The 17,925-nt window shown below is 53.2% G+C and overlaps 1 protein-coding gene across 10 annotated transcripts in view; it reads right to left on the bottom strand.

Moving 5' to 3' along the window:
* DCTN1 (dynactin subunit 1) overlaps positions 1–17,925 on the bottom strand; it is an 84,482-nt gene that overhangs the window by 23,201 nt on the left and 43,356 nt on the right. For 5 of the 10 annotated variants that reach the window (XM_037388914.1, XM_037388856.1, XM_037388846.1 and 2 more), the window contains 3 exons: positions 10,620–10,637; positions 5,863–5,883; positions 2,311–2,499 (listed from right to left, as the gene is read on the bottom strand). In XM_037388914.1, the coding sequence (XP_037244811.1) occupies positions 2,311–2,499; positions 5,863–5,883; positions 10,620–10,637 (228 nt within the window). Of the gene's footprint in view, positions 1–2,310; positions 2,500–5,862; positions 5,884–10,619; positions 11,243–17,925 lie in introns of those variants that run through there. The other 5 variants (XM_037388874.1, XM_037388864.1, XM_037388894.1 and 2 more) reach the window with 3 other exon arrangements.

Below are 17,925 nucleotides of genomic sequence, written 5' to 3' on the forward strand. Positions count from 1 at the left end.
CTGCAGCTGGGTCCTGCAGCGTTATTTTGAGACCAAAGCCAATGGGGGCTGAAATGAAAGCCAGGGCATGAAAAAGGGATGCGGGCTTGAGATTTCCCGCAAGATGCAAACGCAGCCCTCGGGGGGTCACATCCCACCCAGCTGTCACAGTTCCCTGGCACAAGCCTCTTGCGCTCACAGGGAAAAGGCACACCTGGCTCGCCTTAAAACCCAGGTGAGGTTGGCACTGTGTTTCTGAACAGCTATGCTGTCACGGGAGAGCTGCCTGTGCGGGATGGGAAACACTCAAGGAGCACAGAGTCACACAGGTATCACACAGCCCCATGCCAGCTGCTACTGCAGAGTGAGTTAGGTTGAGGCAAAACCCTCAGCTCCCCATTTTGGAGCTGATGGGGCGATTTCTGCATGCACACTCTTCAAACCAGAGCCTCGTGGTCACCTGGCCTTCATGGAGACACTGAGGCACTGCCGAGCTGAGCTGGAGACAGAGAATACAGTCAGTGGCTTGTCTTGAACACAAACCATACATCTGAAGTACACTCGTGTTTTACAGAACAGAAGAATAACTGAGGCTGGGAGAGGTGAGTGGAGGTCTCTGCCCCACCTCCCCACTCAGTTGTGCTGAGTGGATCACACTGCTCAGGCCTCGTCTGGCCAAGCTCTGGCTGCCTCCAAGGACGAGGTCTCACAGCCCCTTTAGACCCATCCTGGTGTCTGACCACCCTCACTGTGAGGACCCTTCCCTAACACCAGACAGAAGGTCCCGGGCTGCCACTCACATCTGTTGCCCCATTCCCCTCACAGCAACCTTTGAGGAAAGCCCAATGTCCGTGCCATTTAAAGAAAACCCCAGCTCCATGTGAGGTCCCATCTTCTAAAAAGTCTGTGCATAACCATGGGTGCTGTACAACAGAGCCCAGGCTCCCCCTGCTATCTGGACTCCACAGTCCTGCCTTCCCTCACACGCAGCCCATGCCAAGGGCAGGGCGACTCCGTCTTTAACTAGCATAGCCCAGACAACCCCCAGAGATGGCCCTGTGCTCTTCACCAGTGCCCACTTGATCCCACAGCAGCATCCACGTTTTCCCCGGTGTGCTCCCACTGGGGAAAACTGATCCTGTATTTGCTGGCTCTTTTTTGGCCAGATTAGCTCCCGTGGCGGGAGAAAGGCTGACGCCAGCACAGCAGCTCCTGGGCACACAGCTGCCAGCAAGGGCAGGAGAAGAGAACGCAACTCCCCTCATCTGGCAGCAGCACAGGGTTAAAGCAGCCTCCGGACTAAAGCTTAACATCACAAAGCTGGGTGACATTAAGGAGCAGGTTTTGAAAAAAAATCCTATGCCATGTCAAGCAGCATAGGAAAACCACACAGATTTCTCCTCTGCTACTTTCTCAGCCCTGGACACACAGATGCCACCAGCACTATCAAACAAACCTTTTTTACACCCGTTACACAAACCCATTACTAGAGTCCTCACTGGCAGCTCGGGGGAATGGGGACATCCCTTCTTCCCACCAGGAGGTGGCTTTTCCAGCCTTTTCCTCAATACACAACCTCCAAGCAATCTCTTTTGTCTTTTCATGCTATTAATTCTCTGCCCTCATGCCCCACATCTTTCACAAGCTCCAATTTTAACTAATTAATACAAAGCAGGACGGAAGTAATGAAAAACTAGTTTAAACATAAAAAATGGAATAACTCTGCTTGATATAATTGTTAGAAACACCCAAGTTTGGGTCTAAGTGGTCTCTGTATCTCAAGGCAGGAGGATCCCCAAAATGCAGCCACCGCAGGGCTCCCCAGCTCCGGGTCACCCAGCACCAGTGAATGGAGTGGACAGAGTTCAGGGTCTGCTCTGGATCCAACGGGGCCCAGCTTCCCCCTCATGGGCAGGTTCAAGCTCCGTCTCAGAGCCTCGACCCCAGCACATTCACTTGCCAAGCTGCTCTGATGCCACGTGTATCCCGTAGGGACCCGGGAAGGGAGAACGTACGTGGGGAAGAGAGTTAAGCTACAGCATTCACCCCTTCAGAAGCGTCTTTCCAGCTTCGGTGCATCTGCTTCCGTGTTAGCCCTTAGCCAACTCCCCGCCAAGCCATGCATGCTCCCCTCCGTCCCCCGGCTGCTCTTCTGCTCCCACAGAGCACGGTCCTGAGCCCGGCACAGCCGTATGGGTGGTCGTGCCAGCCCTGCACAGTGACCACCAGCACCCACCACAGGACCTCTTGCTCCCCTTTTCCTCCTCCTCCCCTCAGGAGCTACCACCCTCCACACAGGCAGAGCCGACAGCTTACCTGGGCACAGCTTACCTTAGTGGGCGAGGGAACTGGAGGCGCCACTGGAGAGGTCAGGGAGGGAGTTGGAATAACCGGGGCCACCAGTGGCGTCTGAGCAGGTGTGCTGGGCTCGCTGCTGCTCATCTCTCCGCCGGAGGCGGAGGCTGAGCCCGAGGGCCCTGCCGTGCCACTGGATGCTGCAGAACTGGGGGTCCGGGTGGGCTGCAAAACAACATGGTCAAGGGACAAAGTCAGATCACCACATTTCAAGGCAGACAACACTTCCACGACCAGTTCATCTCCCTGTACTCTTCAACACTGCTTCAGCTCTGCATGTTCCTCCAGGTCAGCCGCTGTCTCCCAGACTCACATTTCCAGCACTGAGGAAACCCAGGGCATGGTGACAGCTGGGACATCAACAGCAAAACAGCTCTGCTGGCTGGAGTGCATCCATGCCCTCACTGTACCCAGACTTGCAGCGTGCCAAGGACCGGCACTACTGCTGGCTCAGCCAAAATTCACAGATAATCAGTTGTTGAAGGGGAAAGTAAAATATTATTACACCACTGACATAGTCAAAAAAACCAAAATGGATCTTTTTCTGAGCACACAAGCCCTGCTTCAGGCCTGACACGGGAGGAGTCCCTCTTTTCCCTCCCGCAGTAGCAGGGGCAATAAAAGATTGCCTCTCCCTACAAATGCACCGCTGTTTTATTTTTTGGTTGGGTGGGTTTTTTGTATTTTTTGTATTTTATGTATTGCCGTGTGCTAGCGTATCTATCTGTGCTGCTGTTGCAGACACAGACCCTCTCCTTGCTCTTTGCAGCAAGGCCAGCTCACACCCTGAGGTCCTGGGACACAAGGGCAGACCCTGCCTATCCAGCAAGCATGCCAAAGGGGATCAGAGCAGGGACTAACCAGGGGCCTTGGCAGTGCTGGCAGAGGTTTTGGTGTTCCAGCTCCAGGGGATGAGACAGCAGAACTCCAGAGCACACCGAGACGGGAGGGGGGGGTTCGCCCCTGTCCATCCTGCACATCTGGAGACATGATGGGACACATCTGCTGCTCAGCATTTGCAGGAGCCTGAGTCAGGTGCTGTGGTACACGTGTGCCAGTGCCACCAGCAGCTTGCTGAGGACACACTGTGGCAGGCGCCCAAGCCAGCACCTTCTCTCTGCAACTACACCAGCTGCGGGGATGAAGCACCAAAAGAAAATGAAAGAGCAGCAAGAGTGCACCCGATTCCAGTGAAAACCAGTGAGGCGTGGAGGAACCAGAGTAGCAGAGTGCTGCTTTGTCACCACTGATAAGGCTGTTAATTGTTGGCTGGCAACCCAGCAGGAAGGCTGGCCGCATCACCCAGGTGATGGGACCAAAGGAAGCCGATGTCTGAGGGAACCTCAGAAACCTGTGCTGCTCTCCTCACTGTATTTCTGGAGCAGTCACCTCTGTGGCATCTAACACTGCGTAAATTCATTTCCTGACTTTTTATTTTACTCCTTGAGAGTGCCTTTTTGGTGCATCGCAGCTAGCGAGGTGTGTGGCTCACCCCAGGCTGGCTGGGCACATGCATGGGGCGCAGCCAAGACAGCTGCAGCATCTGCGCCGCTGCACCCACCTGCTAAAGCAGCAGCAGGACGCAGAAACCAGGTGCTCACTTGCCAGGCTGTAGTTGGACCTTCTGCTGTCTCCTAGCTTACTTTAGGCAAACCTGAGCTAACTCGACTGCAACAGGTTACACACACCACAGACAGGCAGGCAGCTGAGCCTTCCCCTTCCAGGTGCAATCCCCAGCTCTCCCAGGGAAGGTGTGAGCCTCAGGCTGGGAACAGTCTCTGTGGCACCAAGCCACACACACTATCTCCAGGAAAAACAAGGACATTGTTCTTGTTCCTGCTGCTTTGGAGATTAAAAACCCTTCACAGAGTGAGCCTTCAGCTTCTGTGCGGACAGAGCAGCATCGCCAGGGACACACCTGGTACGGTTCCACTGCCTATCGCCTCCAAAGAGCTAGAAACCTTTGGAGACCCACAACTTGGCCTTGGCAGTCAGGGCCAGAGGGAAGGTCCAAGGGATGCACCTTCCTTCAGAAAGGGACAAAACGCAGCATAGCATCTCCCAGAGCCCTGTGCAGAGCTATTGGGTAACCTGCACTAATGGTTCCTATGGAAAAATCCATTCCCAGGAAGCCAGGAAGGTCCAAGCTGCCAGAGAAAGCTGCCTGCTAGCTGACTCCATCTGATGTGCACACATCTGTGAGCCCAACCAGAACAGGATGCAACAGCTTGAGAAGAGCTGGCAGCGCTGCAGAGCGCCAGAGCAGCTGATCAACATGGGCAACAGCTCCAATCTCAACGCACATGCAGGGGTATCTTCAACTCCATCCAGCTCCTGCCCAGCGTAGATGAGAGGCCAAAGCAGTAAGAGGTCACCCAGGACATCCACCCGCCACTCCTCTCCAGCACAGGTTGCAGAGAACAAGAACGCCATTCAAACCAAGGGCAGTGGTATGTGATCCACTGAGAGCTCCCAGGACCTGTCCTGGTAAAGGGTAAGCTCCCAGTCAGGATTGGAAACTGGCTTAAAATCCATACCAGTATGCAGAAGCCGCTTACCTTGAGCTCACTTCTCTGCCTCACTGCAAATGCATCAGACAGACTCACAGCAAAAGCCTTGCCATGTCTCCACCGTTTGGGGAACAGACATCACAGGGGAAACCGTAAGCTACAGGAGTGGTGGACTCTCCTACTCGCATTGTGTTCATATACTTCTGTCACACTTTTTCTTTCCCCCATGAAGTCCTACCTCAGCCTGGGCTCTGGCCCTACAGTGCCAAAATGACAGTTAACAAGGTATTTTCGGAGGGGAAAGCTACATGCCTGGCAGCCAGGATCCCAGCTGCCCTGGGACTGAATGAATTCACTGCTGCCCTGGTTTGAGTTTGTTGTAAAGCCAGTGAAAATAAAACCCTCCCTGCAGCGTACCTTTATAGAAGAGAAGAAAAAAGACTGTTCACCATTTACAAACTATAACTTGGCTATTATAGAGTTCTTCAAGGATTTATCTCCCTTGTTTGCTTTCCTCCAACCACATGCCCCTTGGCAAGGCAAGTTCTGCGGGCTAGGGGCAGATGTCCAAACATGAGCGATCTCTGTGCTGGAATCAATACAGTCCTGGATGACACCTCTGGGCTCTCACCTCTCTCCCCCAACAGGTAACACTGAAAAGCACCCCACATAAGCCAGGAAACAGCAGTCAGCGAGAAGCAAGCACCGACAGCAAGAGACAGCAAGCAGTGTGCTCTGCTGGCCAGCCAGGCTGGGAATTGCTACACCGCTGTTACGCTCCGCTCCGTCAGATGAGCTCTGGCTAAGAGCATGAAGCTTTTCTAGAGATTTTTGCCCTGGTAGGTCATCCCCAGTGATTTAGACACGCTCCAGAGGAGCGCATCACTCCTGTGAGCCCCTCTGGGCTCTGCACAATGGGATGGAAGGACAAGAGAAAACGCGCTTTGGGGTTAGCACTCAATATGTTTGCATTTAAGGTGGAGGGGATGCTCAGTGCCCCCCAACCGCAGCTGCTCACCTTGGGCCGCCGGGCGCTGGTCTGGAGAGCAACGGGAGCAGAAGGCAGAGGAGGAGAGACATTCATACAGGGACAGACAGGAGCAGAGATACAGACCGCAGCAGCAGATGCAGCAGAGAACAAGATAAAGGAAACAAAAGACATGATGGCAATTAGTGTGCATGGCATCAGGTGTATGAGCTCATTAACCCACACTCCCAGGGCAGCTCCAGGTGGAACCCTGCTAGCAGAGCTCCTGAGGAGACAGAGGAACAGAGCCCGGCAGCAGCTCAGCCTCCTGGCCAGGTTCTCTCCCCTAGACCACAGATTGCTCATCGAGCTCCAGCCCCGCTTCTCCCCCTTTAGCAAGGGGCAGGACCATCAAGCTAGGGAGAAGGCCAATGCCCTGAATCCCCCACCTGGGGCCAGCCCCTGACCCCAGCAGATGCCCCTTTTACCTCTAAGAGACCTTTAGCTTCAAAGGCAAAGTCTGTGCTGCCCCAGGTCAGCCTGGACACTGCTGCCACCTTACCGTAGAGCTGCTCAGGGCTCACCAGGCTCCGCTGACATGGAGTGGATTTAACTCAACATGCCTTTCCGAGAGGTCACTTGAGCGTGAGATTGAAGGGGCTTTATTACTAAAATATTTTTTTCCCCTCCCCTCACCCCTTTGGTTTTCCAAAGGCACTAGAGCACCACCAAAACAGCTGCACACTGAGATGCTGGAGCCCCTGGGCTCTATTTCTCTTTAGTCACAAAACTTGTGGGGACAACACAGAGCTTCTTCTCAAACACTTCCACATTTTCTTTTCATTTCTGGAAACAAATGCATCCACCGACTTCAAGGCAGGACCCTCCACCCCCCTACATACACCCACCCTTGGCACATGCAGCATAGCAGGAACACAACTGTCATCAGCTCAGCACTCACACATCACAAGGTGGGGAGGCCACACAGTCTATCAGGCACATCCCTGCTGCGCACTTATTGCAGCAGTCAATAAATATTTTTCCTAACAAATAATCCAACCATAAGCAATATAACAACAGGTGCCAGTGAGGCTGGGTGTGCTCGCCAGCCAGCTGGCCGCAGGGGAAGCTGGCCAGGCAACTCTGGGGCAGGCATGGAGCGCCTGGGCGCTGGAAGCTATCAGACCAGGCAGAAGGAGCCGCTGGCAGGGACATCTGCTCTCCAGCTGCAGCTTTAAAACAGCAGAACGTGTTTTAAAGCTTTTCACATTCTGCTTCATTTTTCAGTCTATTACCTAATCCACAGCTTAAAGTAACCAAGAACAGAAAAGATCAATAGAAGCGCTGCCGTATGATGCTACCCACAGATGCAGTCGTGAGCAAGACATTTGGGTGTACAAAGCGCATCAGCGAGCGCTCGGCCCCTGTGACCCAAAGGCAGACCCAGCTCAGGCTGGTGCAGCATCGCACTCACACCGCAGCTTCTCTCTGACATTCAGCACCAATGGTCGTATTCCCACCCAAGGCCTTGATAAATCAGTTGAGAGGCCTTACAGCTACTTTTTTTTTAAAAAAAAATTACAGATTAGAACTGGATAGGTTATCACTTCTAAACAGCTGATTATCTATAGCATTACTTAGGCTAAATCCTATTTCACTGATTTCCAGCCTTTTCTACAAGGCTGCACTCAACAGGAGGCCCATTTCAATACTGAGGGAAGACAACCATTTTCCATAACATCATCATCTTGGCACAATTTGCCAGGAAAATGTAATTACAATGGTAAAAGCTTAAACCCTGCAGGTAAATACAGGGCTGACTTAGGAGCAGTGGTTGGTATAAGCTCTTTAGGAGTACTTTAGCATCTTTCCCAAAATTCCTACTAAACAAAGATTGTATTCAGTGGCACCAAAAATCTGAAAAATGCTCTGAAAAAACCCTCCCTCAGGGAATCTGCTAGCCAGGCGCAGGGAGATGTTTCCACTCCTCACCAAGCCAAGCCTCCACGTGGCTCCAATGCAACACGGAGCAGGGGAACTCAAGAGAGCCCCCACTGCCAGGCACGGTGCTCCCTGCCATCTTGCTGCTTGCTCTGCACAGTCAGCTCTGAAAGCAGCCCAGTGCTGGGCAGACACGAGCAGCCAAGGACTGGAGAGTTTTGCACCAGCAACAAAGCCTCTGTGTTTGAAATACAGCTTAGTGCTGCCCGCCGTGGCAGCCAGACATTGGGGGAAACACTCAACAAGCAACCGCTGAACCCTTCCCTAGCTGGGCAACAGGCTGGAGAGAGGCCAAACATCTTCCCCGACACAAGCCGTATCAAAAAGGGAGAAACCTCGTGGTGAGCTTCTCTAAAAGCTAGCCACACTAAGTGAGAGAGAGTAATCCTGGGTCCATGCCTGCTGTGGCATAAGGTGTAAGGCCATTTCAGTCCCCCTCCACGTAACATCACGTGAAGACTATAAAAAGCTGAAGCATCAGCTCCAAGATCCCCGGGTGAGCAGCTCTGTGGCAAGGCAGGAGTTGGGAGATGCTCTGCTGCACTCTGGCAGAGCTGGAGGGTGACCGGGCTCCCTGCTGCGCTGGCCGTCCCTCCTCTCCATCCCGCTCTTCGCACTGCACGCCTCATGTCAGCAATTCACCCGGGTGCTCTACAAAGCACTTGCAAGTGGCTGGCAGAAAGGCAGCTGGACTGGGACACTACTTCTCCCTCTTCCAGTACGGCATCCAGCTGGCGAGGAGACGGTGTGTGGGAAGGAGGCAGCAGGGCTCCACCACAGAGCTCGTCACGGCTCCTGGAGCATCCAGGAGCCCGGCTCGGGAGCTGCCAGCAGATGCTCGAACCTCCACCAGACTCCAGACTACGTAGTTGCTTAATACAAAAACTTTGGGCTCTCCTGGATCCCGGGATGCTCCACACAACGCAGCTGTGGCTATTAATATTTCATTTGGCGGTTCTGAACTCTGCTGCATAATGCTGCTGCATAAATATTTGATGACATTATACAACCTTTGTTCCCTTGGCATGTCCTGCACTCAGGAGTGAGGAGAGCATCTGAGGCTCCAAACAGATGCACTCGGATACAAACTTTGCTTCTAGCAGCAAGAACTCTGGTAAAACTCCTCCTGGCTACCAACAATTGCCTGCCCCAGAGCTGGCATCACCCGTCTTGAACATGGGGCTGCAGATGGCAGGTCCTGTAGGTCCCTCCCAACTCGGTTCCACTCTTGAGCGCAGGAGTCCCAACCCAGACCCAGGAGGAAGCATTGAACGTTGGCACTGCCATGAGTACGGACGAGCACACTTGTATCAACGTCACCTTACACCAGGCAGGACTGGTACTGTGTTACTAAATGCTTCTGCTGGACAAAGTTTGAGGGCTTCTGGCACAGAAAAGCAGAACTTTTCAGACTGCAACTGCTCCTGCAGAGAATTCCCACAGAGTTTCCACGAGGGTTTCCAGCAGCGGGTGGAGGGGGGCAGCATGGGGCTTCTGAGCAGGGCTGGCAGCTGCCAGAGTCGATGCTGGGCATTAACTAAGCAAAGGTCAGCGCTGCCCGCCCAAGCTGGCAGGACACCATCAAGCTCACCATCAGGGAACTCAGCCTCTCAGAGGAACCAAGCCTTCTCCAGACAGAACCTGTTGGCATCCATGCTGTCGCTCCCCCACAGCACTCCACCAGCTGGAGGACAAGCTCCCTCGGGCTGCTTTTCCCAGGGTGACATTACCTGCGTTACTGCTGGGCATACGCTACCAGAAATTTTGTATTTTAAACAACAGCAACACCTTACACATGCACTCTCTCACAGGCACGATCCTGAATGGGGACGGCATGTGTGAGGGGAAGAAATGACAGGAAAAGCAGGATTAAATCAAGCAGCTGTCAGATTTGTAAAACTGCCTGTCAGACAGGGTGTGGAGCGCTGGGCTGGGCCCTCCGCTCCACCCTTCCGCTGGAGGCAGAGGAAAATCAGCATTTGTAAAACTTTTCATTTGGAAGTGGGTTAAACAAGAGCTCCTAAAGTAATCACCGCGTAACAAAGTATTTCACTGCATTTGGTCAGCTCAACCAACCACAGCCATAAATCAAGAGCGTTTACTGTAACATTAATTAAACGGCAAAGTCTTCTCGCTGACACAGCATGGCTGGTGAAGTTACACATTTGTGCCTTTGGTTATTTTTATTTTAACTTCTTCTTTGGGATCAAGCAAAAATTCTCGGGATTTCTCTCCAAGCTGAACAGTGATATCCTGGTTATGCTAAAAATAAACATATAGGACACTACCAGAGCACAAACCAGAGTCCATGCTGTAACCTGCAGAAACGTCAGCTTGACAGGGAATCCAGATAGGAGCAACCTTTGGAAATGTTAAAAGCAGACCTGAACGGCACAGCCTGCGTCGCTAAGGTAGGAAAAATGTTATTATTAACATGCAACTTCCACAAGCCAAGCACCAGCACCCTCCGGCAGCAGGGAAGCCGCCGGAGTCCGTGCTCCAGCCGAGCTGCAGAGATGCTGCATGCAACACAGGCACAGACAGGTGAAATGGAGAAATTACTTGAACGGAAACTTGAAAGGAAAAGCGAGACATTAAACAAAGCTGCTTTCTCATTCACCAACCTCCCCCCACCCTGTCTGTCCACAGGCACCTGAAACAGAGTCAAACTCACAATTAAAGCTCAGCAGCATTAACATACAAAAAAGGAAAGGGCAAAAAAAAACCCAGAAAAAAAATAGAGCAAAACAAGGAACGTTCAGAAGCAGCGTTAGCAATGACGGTGTGGATACAGCAGCAGACTGTACCTTCCGTGTCGCTGGGGCCTGCCTCATCATTGCAGAAAAGACAGACGGAGAGAGAGAGAGAAAGGGAAACAGGGAGGCAGAGAGAGACTGTTAGCACACTCGGTCACAACAATGCGGCTCTCGGCGGCTCTGTCTCGGGAGTATGGGCTGCCTGGCAGCGCTTGCAAATGGCTGCAGCTTCCCTCTATCCGCTCGCCATCCGCCCTGATAATCCAGCAAATGCCTCTCCCGAAGCGCCAGCTGCTATGGACGCGGCTGCTCAGCGGGGCTGCGATGCGCCGGGGCCGCGGGGGCCCATGCCAGCCGCCGGAGCCGCGGCCGTTCGTCCTCTCTCCGCCGGAGCCTCCAACCACCGCCCCGGTGGCTCATTACATCACCGCCGGTGGGTCTCTCCTCCCCGCGCCGCGGATGCTGCACCGAGCCGGCGGCAGCGGGTGATGCTCCTCCTGGGCAAGGGGTCCTCAGTAGCTTAGCAACACCCCGGCTCGGCCGCCTCGCCTGCTGGTCCAGCCATCTCCATCCCTCCGCTCGGCATCCACACAGCCCCCCACGAACCTCCCCTGCCCGCAGACAGCCCGCCACGTGCCTATGCGCCGCCGCAGCCACGCCGGCCCAGCAGGCAGTAAATCCCCTGAGCCCGGACAGATGGACAGAGCCGAGCCTGGACAGACAGAGAGATGTCCGTGCGGAGCTGCGTCCATCTTGCAGCGCTGCCATTCAACACCCAGCCCGACTCCCACCCTTGCAGCCACCCAGCTTGGCCCCGGCTACACGCCTCCTGCCAACCAGGGGACTTATTTTTGAGGAGCTCGGTGCACCCTGCAAAGCCAAGGATGCCAGCGAAAACCCCACGGCGGGAACGGCCTCAGAGAACCCCTGCCCTAAAAATGCCCCTGCCCTCGAGTGCCAGCACCCGGCATGGCCATCGGCCAGTCAGCAGGATGGCCGCGTCTGAGCCCTGCTACGGCTGCCCAGCGCAAACCCTGAACTCCTGCTGGCACCCCTGCTGTCCCAGGCCCAGCGCCCCACCACAGCTGTGGCGCAGGGTTCTAAATGCCAGAGCAACTGGCTACACTCAGAGCAAGATCTCACTGCGAACCCTTCACGAGTCTCAGTGCCCTGACCCCACTGCACACTGGAGATCCTGGCCCCTCGGGTACCAGTCCCTCTTCCATACACGCACATCTTTTATTCCGTATATTACGTGTATGTGAACGTGGACCTTCTCTTCCAGTATTGACAACTCCCATTTCAATTCCATTATTTTCCGATACCTCCACACTAAGGCACCAGGCAGGCGAGGAGCTCGGGCTGAGCGGGCTCGCCCACAGCGGCAGCTGTTCTTCTTAAACAGTACATGAATTCATAACTGTCCACACACAATGAATGTCTTCACCTCTTGTGGTTAAGGACACTCAGTGCATTTTTTGTAACCTCTTGGAAAAAGTATTTAAAGGCAGCTTTCACCAGCAGGTTAAGATTTCCTGGAGGCCAGAGGCAGTCCTGCAGTTTGCCATGCTGCCGACAGTCTGCACCCAACTGCACGAGCCATTATCTGCAGTGGGTTTTGATCTCTGAGTAACACCTGAATTGGGAAAGCAAACACCTACGGTGCCTTGTGCAGATGTTCTCCCTCAACTTAGGCTTTGAAAGTTGAGAGTCTTAAAATATGTATATAGAGATGTATGTATGGGGGGATGTGTGTAAATATATATTCTAAAAATAAAAATCTGCATTTTTACGAGACCCTTAAAACTCTTCTAACACCATAAAAGCCACCCTCTTCAATGGCCCATTAAGTTAATTTTCTCCAGAGACAGAGGACAGGAAGTTTCAGACTAAAAAGCAGCATTTTGGACAGAGAGGCTGGCGTCAGTCGAGAAGAGCTGAAGAACACTGCCAGCCCTACAACAACCAAGCGTGCTCCAGGTGCCTGAGTGTTTCCCTGGGAGGGGGAAAAGGCACTGAGCAGACCGAAATAAACCTGCGCTGCTCCGGGGAGGCATCGGGGGTGGGGGGGTGGGGGGGGTGGGCAACGGGACATGACGACACATGGTGGCTGCCCCCTCTCCTTGGCCTTACTGCTGTGCCCACCCAAGGGGCACAGCCGGCCACACGTGTCCCCCCCCGGCACAGCCACATCCCCCACTGCCACAGGACCCCCCCCCCACAAACACCCCACAGCTACAGCTCCCATGGGAACCAGCCCACGGCACAAAAGCCACCTCCTGTGGAAGGTGCCCCCGGATGCAGGGACCCCCTGCCGGTCCCACCACAGCAGCAGGTGGGCAAGCAGGGGAGGTGGCAGCTGCGGTGCCCAGCGCCCGCAGGAGGGGCGTCACCTTGCTTCACCACCACAGTGGCCCAGCAGAGCTCCCGCAGCTCCCCTCAGCCCTACGCTCCCCCTGTGCTGCAGGAAGCCTTCAGGATGACCCTACAAGAGATGAGGAATGCTCACCCTGCTCAAGGTAGCAAAATAAAGGCTAAGTGAAGGCTCAATTGCATTGCAATTACATCCGGGGGGCAGATGCGAGCAAAGAGGAAAGCTATTTAAGCTAAGGACAACATGAACCACATATAACAACTGACCAGGAGTAATTAGGCTGGGAAACTGATTTCTTAACAGCAGAGCCAGACGGTTTAGAGAGAGCCAGCCAAGAGCCATGGGGACAGGACAACCCAGATTCAGGCAGGCAAGAGGGGCTGCCACCTGGGGGTCAGAGTGCTGCCACACCAGGGTCCGAGCACCACAGCCCACTCACAATGCAAGCACAGAGGTTTGGGGAGTGGGGACGGGAGCCAAGCAGACCAAGGCTCCCCTCCAATTTTTCTGCCCTTTCCATCCAGCCAAAGTTCAAAAATCAGGAATGCTTTCTAAGAGACCCAAGGGACACTTCAGATAGCCCAAAATTCAGTAATTAATTATACATCTGTAATTTTCTACCCTATAAGGCTCATACTTGAAACTCATGCAGAGCGGGGTTTTATTCCATTTGATAGACTAAAAACTCTCACAATATTGTTGCTCTGAAAGTTATTTCAATACTTGTCAGTAAAAATAAACAGCGTGTCTGAACTCTACGGTGACACTCTCCAAAATCCAACCTTCTGGGTCCTCCAGCGTTGTAGCAAGTGGTCTGCAACCGTGCTATGGAAATACAGACTGGCAGGTACAGACTTCCACTGACAGTCCGCACAAAGTTCATGCCAGTTCACAAAAAAACCAACCTGGGAGTTGAGTATCATCTATATGCCCAAAATATTTCCATCACTGCTGCTCCAAACCACTGTGAAGACCAACCAAGGCGACCGTCTACAGCAGCCAGGAGCTGAATCACACACGCGTCAGCCCATGTCCTCGTTTTATCATTAGGCTCGATCCAAAGTCCTTGGGGCAACTGAAAAGCACTTAGTGAGCCGAGTTCAGGTTACACACTCCAATCAATCGCATAAAAAGGATGGCAGAGCCTGGGTTTCATTACACATTAACACTGATGAGTGCCAGCTGGAGACGGGTTGCATGCTGACCCCCCTCAGCGCAGCCCAAAAGCCTTTGGGGCTGACGGTACAGATCACTGCTGGCGGCTCCACTTCATGGGGGGAAAAAGCTGGTGTCTTGCTGGATTGAAAGAAAGGATGAGAACTCCCAGTGCTGAAACATCATCCAGGACGGCATTTGTGCCCGGAGTCAGATGCAGTCTGGTTCTGTCCACTGCCACCACGGGGAAATGCTGCCCAGGGCCCAGGCGGCACATGAACAGTGCAAGGATTCAGCAAATGCGGCACAGAAACACCGATGCTGGTGGGGGCCCGCTCCATCTCCACAGCAGTGATAACCAGCGACTCCTGCTGCAGAGCTGGCGGTCAGTCAGCCTGGGTCTTCAGTCCTTCTAAGACTCTCCAGGTCCTGGTTTTTGGTTTGGTTTGGTTTTAACCAGTGAAGTTTTTCCAGAGCATTAATCATCATTTAACCAGCAGCTCAAACAGCACATGGTTGGGTGACAAACACAGAACAAGGGTGCAGCTTGTGAGATTTTCCCATGGGATAAAAGATTGTGCCACTGGATTAAGTCATGGAGCAAATGCAGATATCCCACAAAAAGAGGGAGAAAGATAACCAATGTAGGAAGCAAGGTACATCACTTTATTCTAATACTTCAAACATTTCCTCTACCAGCAGCTAAGATCGATCACTGGCATCCTCAGTGATGCATCCCCTCTCGATCTATGACCCAACGCCAGATCCGGGACCCAACCCGCCCACATTTTGCAGTCAAGATCCTCTGTAACACACATGGTGTGCTGTACCCGCAGTGACTCCTCTGTTCAGGACAAAGGCTGCTGTCCTCCCTCTCATGCAGTTTGGATGTGGCCACCCAGCTTCCAGAAGGCTGCCAGAGCATCCACCACACTCCTTGCCCGACACGCTGGTGAAAGAGGCAGGACTTCAGCAGTGCTCAGTGGGGACACATAAACTTTGGCTCTTGCGCGATTACTTCTGCCTCCCCATCAGTTTGTCTTCCCAGAGCATAGGCGGGCTTTCAGCAGCCTCCAAGGAGTTAAGACTGTCTCTTTTCAAACAGCGTCAAGAATTTGTGGGTGTCTGGCAAGACTGGAAGCATCCTTCTTGGCATTCCCCCTCGAGGCAGCACCTCCTCTTCCAAGGAGAGGCTCACAGGTTAGGGGCTGGGCTATGGTGGTGGTACGCAGGATCTCTTGGCACCGGTCAGGTCAGCAACCTCCTGACACCTTTGGCTGCAGAAGACGGTTGTCAAAAAGCCTGCCTAGCATGCTCCCTAGATCCTGGTAACAGGAAACCCATCCGTGTCAAGGCCTCTGACCCAACCACCACTATGTCCAGCATGAAGCTCTCCTGGGGAACCAGGAGAGAGCAACAGCAACCCTGAGAAGAGACGCATGTTCTCTTTCCCAGAGCAGGGACAAATGTACCTTCCACTGTTTTAAGTGCACAGCAAAAATGGGAAAACTGCAAAATGTGTTAGGGAGCGAAAAGCACCTGACAGCTGTATTCCAGATGTATCGTAGGTTTAAGTTTTCACAAAGGTGCTTCTGGCAACATATGGGGCTGCCTCAACCTTTGACAATTCCTAAACAGCAAGAAAAAAAACCCAAATTAAAAAAAATTAAATGGCTACAGAAGATAAACAGTGAGGACAGACTGGCCCCTCCAGCACGGAGTCGCTTCCAGCTGTGGTAACACTGACCTCTGGTACTTCCTATGCATGATGGGCTGAAAAAAACAATCAGCCTCAAGAAAATGCCTCTGTCCCCACAGCAATTTATTAAAACAAGCTAGATAATGTTCTAATGAGCTGAGAGATAGCTAAATATTCAGACCAAGAGCCAAAAGGAAATGCTTAGGCAAACTCTCAAGAGCTGAAGTGCTGGGACAAACCAGCGGATTTCAGGAGTTAACCAAGAGAAGGGGTTTGAGGAGTCCGGATGCCGCAGCACTCCACACCGGCGCTGCAGGTACAGAACAGGCAGCTCAGACCTGCCCTGTGCCCGCACGGGGATGGGAGCCACATGCTTCTGCTTGTGTCAAACAACAGGTAACCAAAAGCCAGGAAGAAAGAGGCACAGGCTGTGCCAAAGGCAGTGCCGAGCCCCAGAGCCAGCAGGGAACCCTCCACCCAGGACCCTGCCAGCCATGTCCCAAGGTGGGAACCCTCCAGTGGTGGGGAGTTGCCCAGCTCCAGGGAGCCACAGCCTGGTGCAAACATCCAGGCAACCATAGAATCACAGAAGGGTTGGAAGGGACCTTAAAGCCCATCCAGTCCCACCCCCCTGCCACGGACAGGGACACCTTCCACCAGCCCAGGCTGCTCCAAGCCCCGTCCAGCCTGGCCTGGGACACTGCCAGGGATGGGGCATCCACAGCTGCTCTGGGCAGCCTGTGCCAGCAGTCTGCTACCTCGCTACCCTCACAGGGAAGAATTTCTTCCTAATATCTGATCTAAATCTATCCTCTATTAGTTTAAAACCATTGCCCCTTGTCCTATTACTACAGACCCTACTAAGACAAGGCGCTAAACGTGGTGGGGATATTATGCACCCTGACAGGCAAACAGACACTGCTCCCATTTGCAAAGTTAAATAAGAACAGAATTTATCCAGATAGCTATATGTACCAAGTTAGCCTAGTTTTTATGGTACCATCCTTCACATAAGCCTAGATTAAAATCACTCCTTTTCAAGCAGTTAACCATTTTCTGTTGTTTGAAGGCAAACGGCACCGCATGATCCCAAAGGAGACTGCTGGTGCAGGCTTGCTGAGGCTTTCCCAGGGGAATTTAAAGACATGTTATGCTTCCCGCACACACACAGTGCGCTGGAGGCACCCTGCAGCATAAGGCAACATGGGCTCTGCCACTTACCACCTGCCTCCTGGCAGAGCCAACACAGACACACACTGCCACGACTTCCACACCAGCAAATACAAACTGAAGCCAGAGCCCAACTGGATTCGTGTCCTCAGAAATCAGAGCTCGGTGTTACAGGACTTCAACCACAGCCCGCATGAGACAACTCAACAAATACACCATGAAGCACTGAGCTGGCAAAAGGCATGAGGTGTGCAAGGGCAGAGGTGGCTCACCAGGGGCAGCCACCCACTCACACCACGCCTGAGCACGCACTTCGTTACCAAGCACAGACTGATCTCAGTCCCAGCGGTGCTTCCCAACTCCCCATGCCAAGTAGTTTTTCCTAAAATGAAACCTTGAGTGTCCAGGGAAGTCACAGACGCCAGTTTGGGGCACCAAGGCAGAGACCATCAGTCTCAAGCTCTCCGCTCACACGCTGGCCGTGGTCACCCTCTCTACCTCGCACTTGGGTTTTCGCTCTCAGCTCCGTTCCCAAACCTGTTGTTGGTGATCACACCCGAACCTGGCAAATAGTTCTGCAAGACACCTGCTGCCGTGACGGGCTGGTGCAAGGATCTGCTCACCATCAGGTCTGGTTCTGCTCCTCAGGGATGCTCAGAGTTCGCTCTGGGGATCTGCACCAGCCTTCTGACCACATCCACGCTCAGGCTGGCTGCTCTGCCGAGGTGGGTCACACCTTCCCACTAACAAATCAGCCTGTTAGTACCAGGCAGCTCACTGGCCCCATCACCAGCTAGCTCCTTCCTCCTCAGCTTTGACGATGATTCTTCAGAGCTAGCAGAGAAAGAACTTATTTGAGGTCAGCAGAGTCAGCCCTTCAGTCCACAAAGGATGGCATTGTCATAGAGGCTGGTACCGCATCCGCAGAAACAATTCTCAGCAAACACATCTAGTATCCA

Source organism: Falco rusticolus, chromosome 1 (genome assembly GCF_015220075.1).
Source record: "Falco rusticolus isolate bFalRus1 chromosome 1, bFalRus1.pri, whole genome shotgun sequence".
Classification (NCBI taxonomy): Eukaryota; Metazoa; Chordata; class Aves; order Falconiformes; family Falconidae; genus Falco; species Falco rusticolus.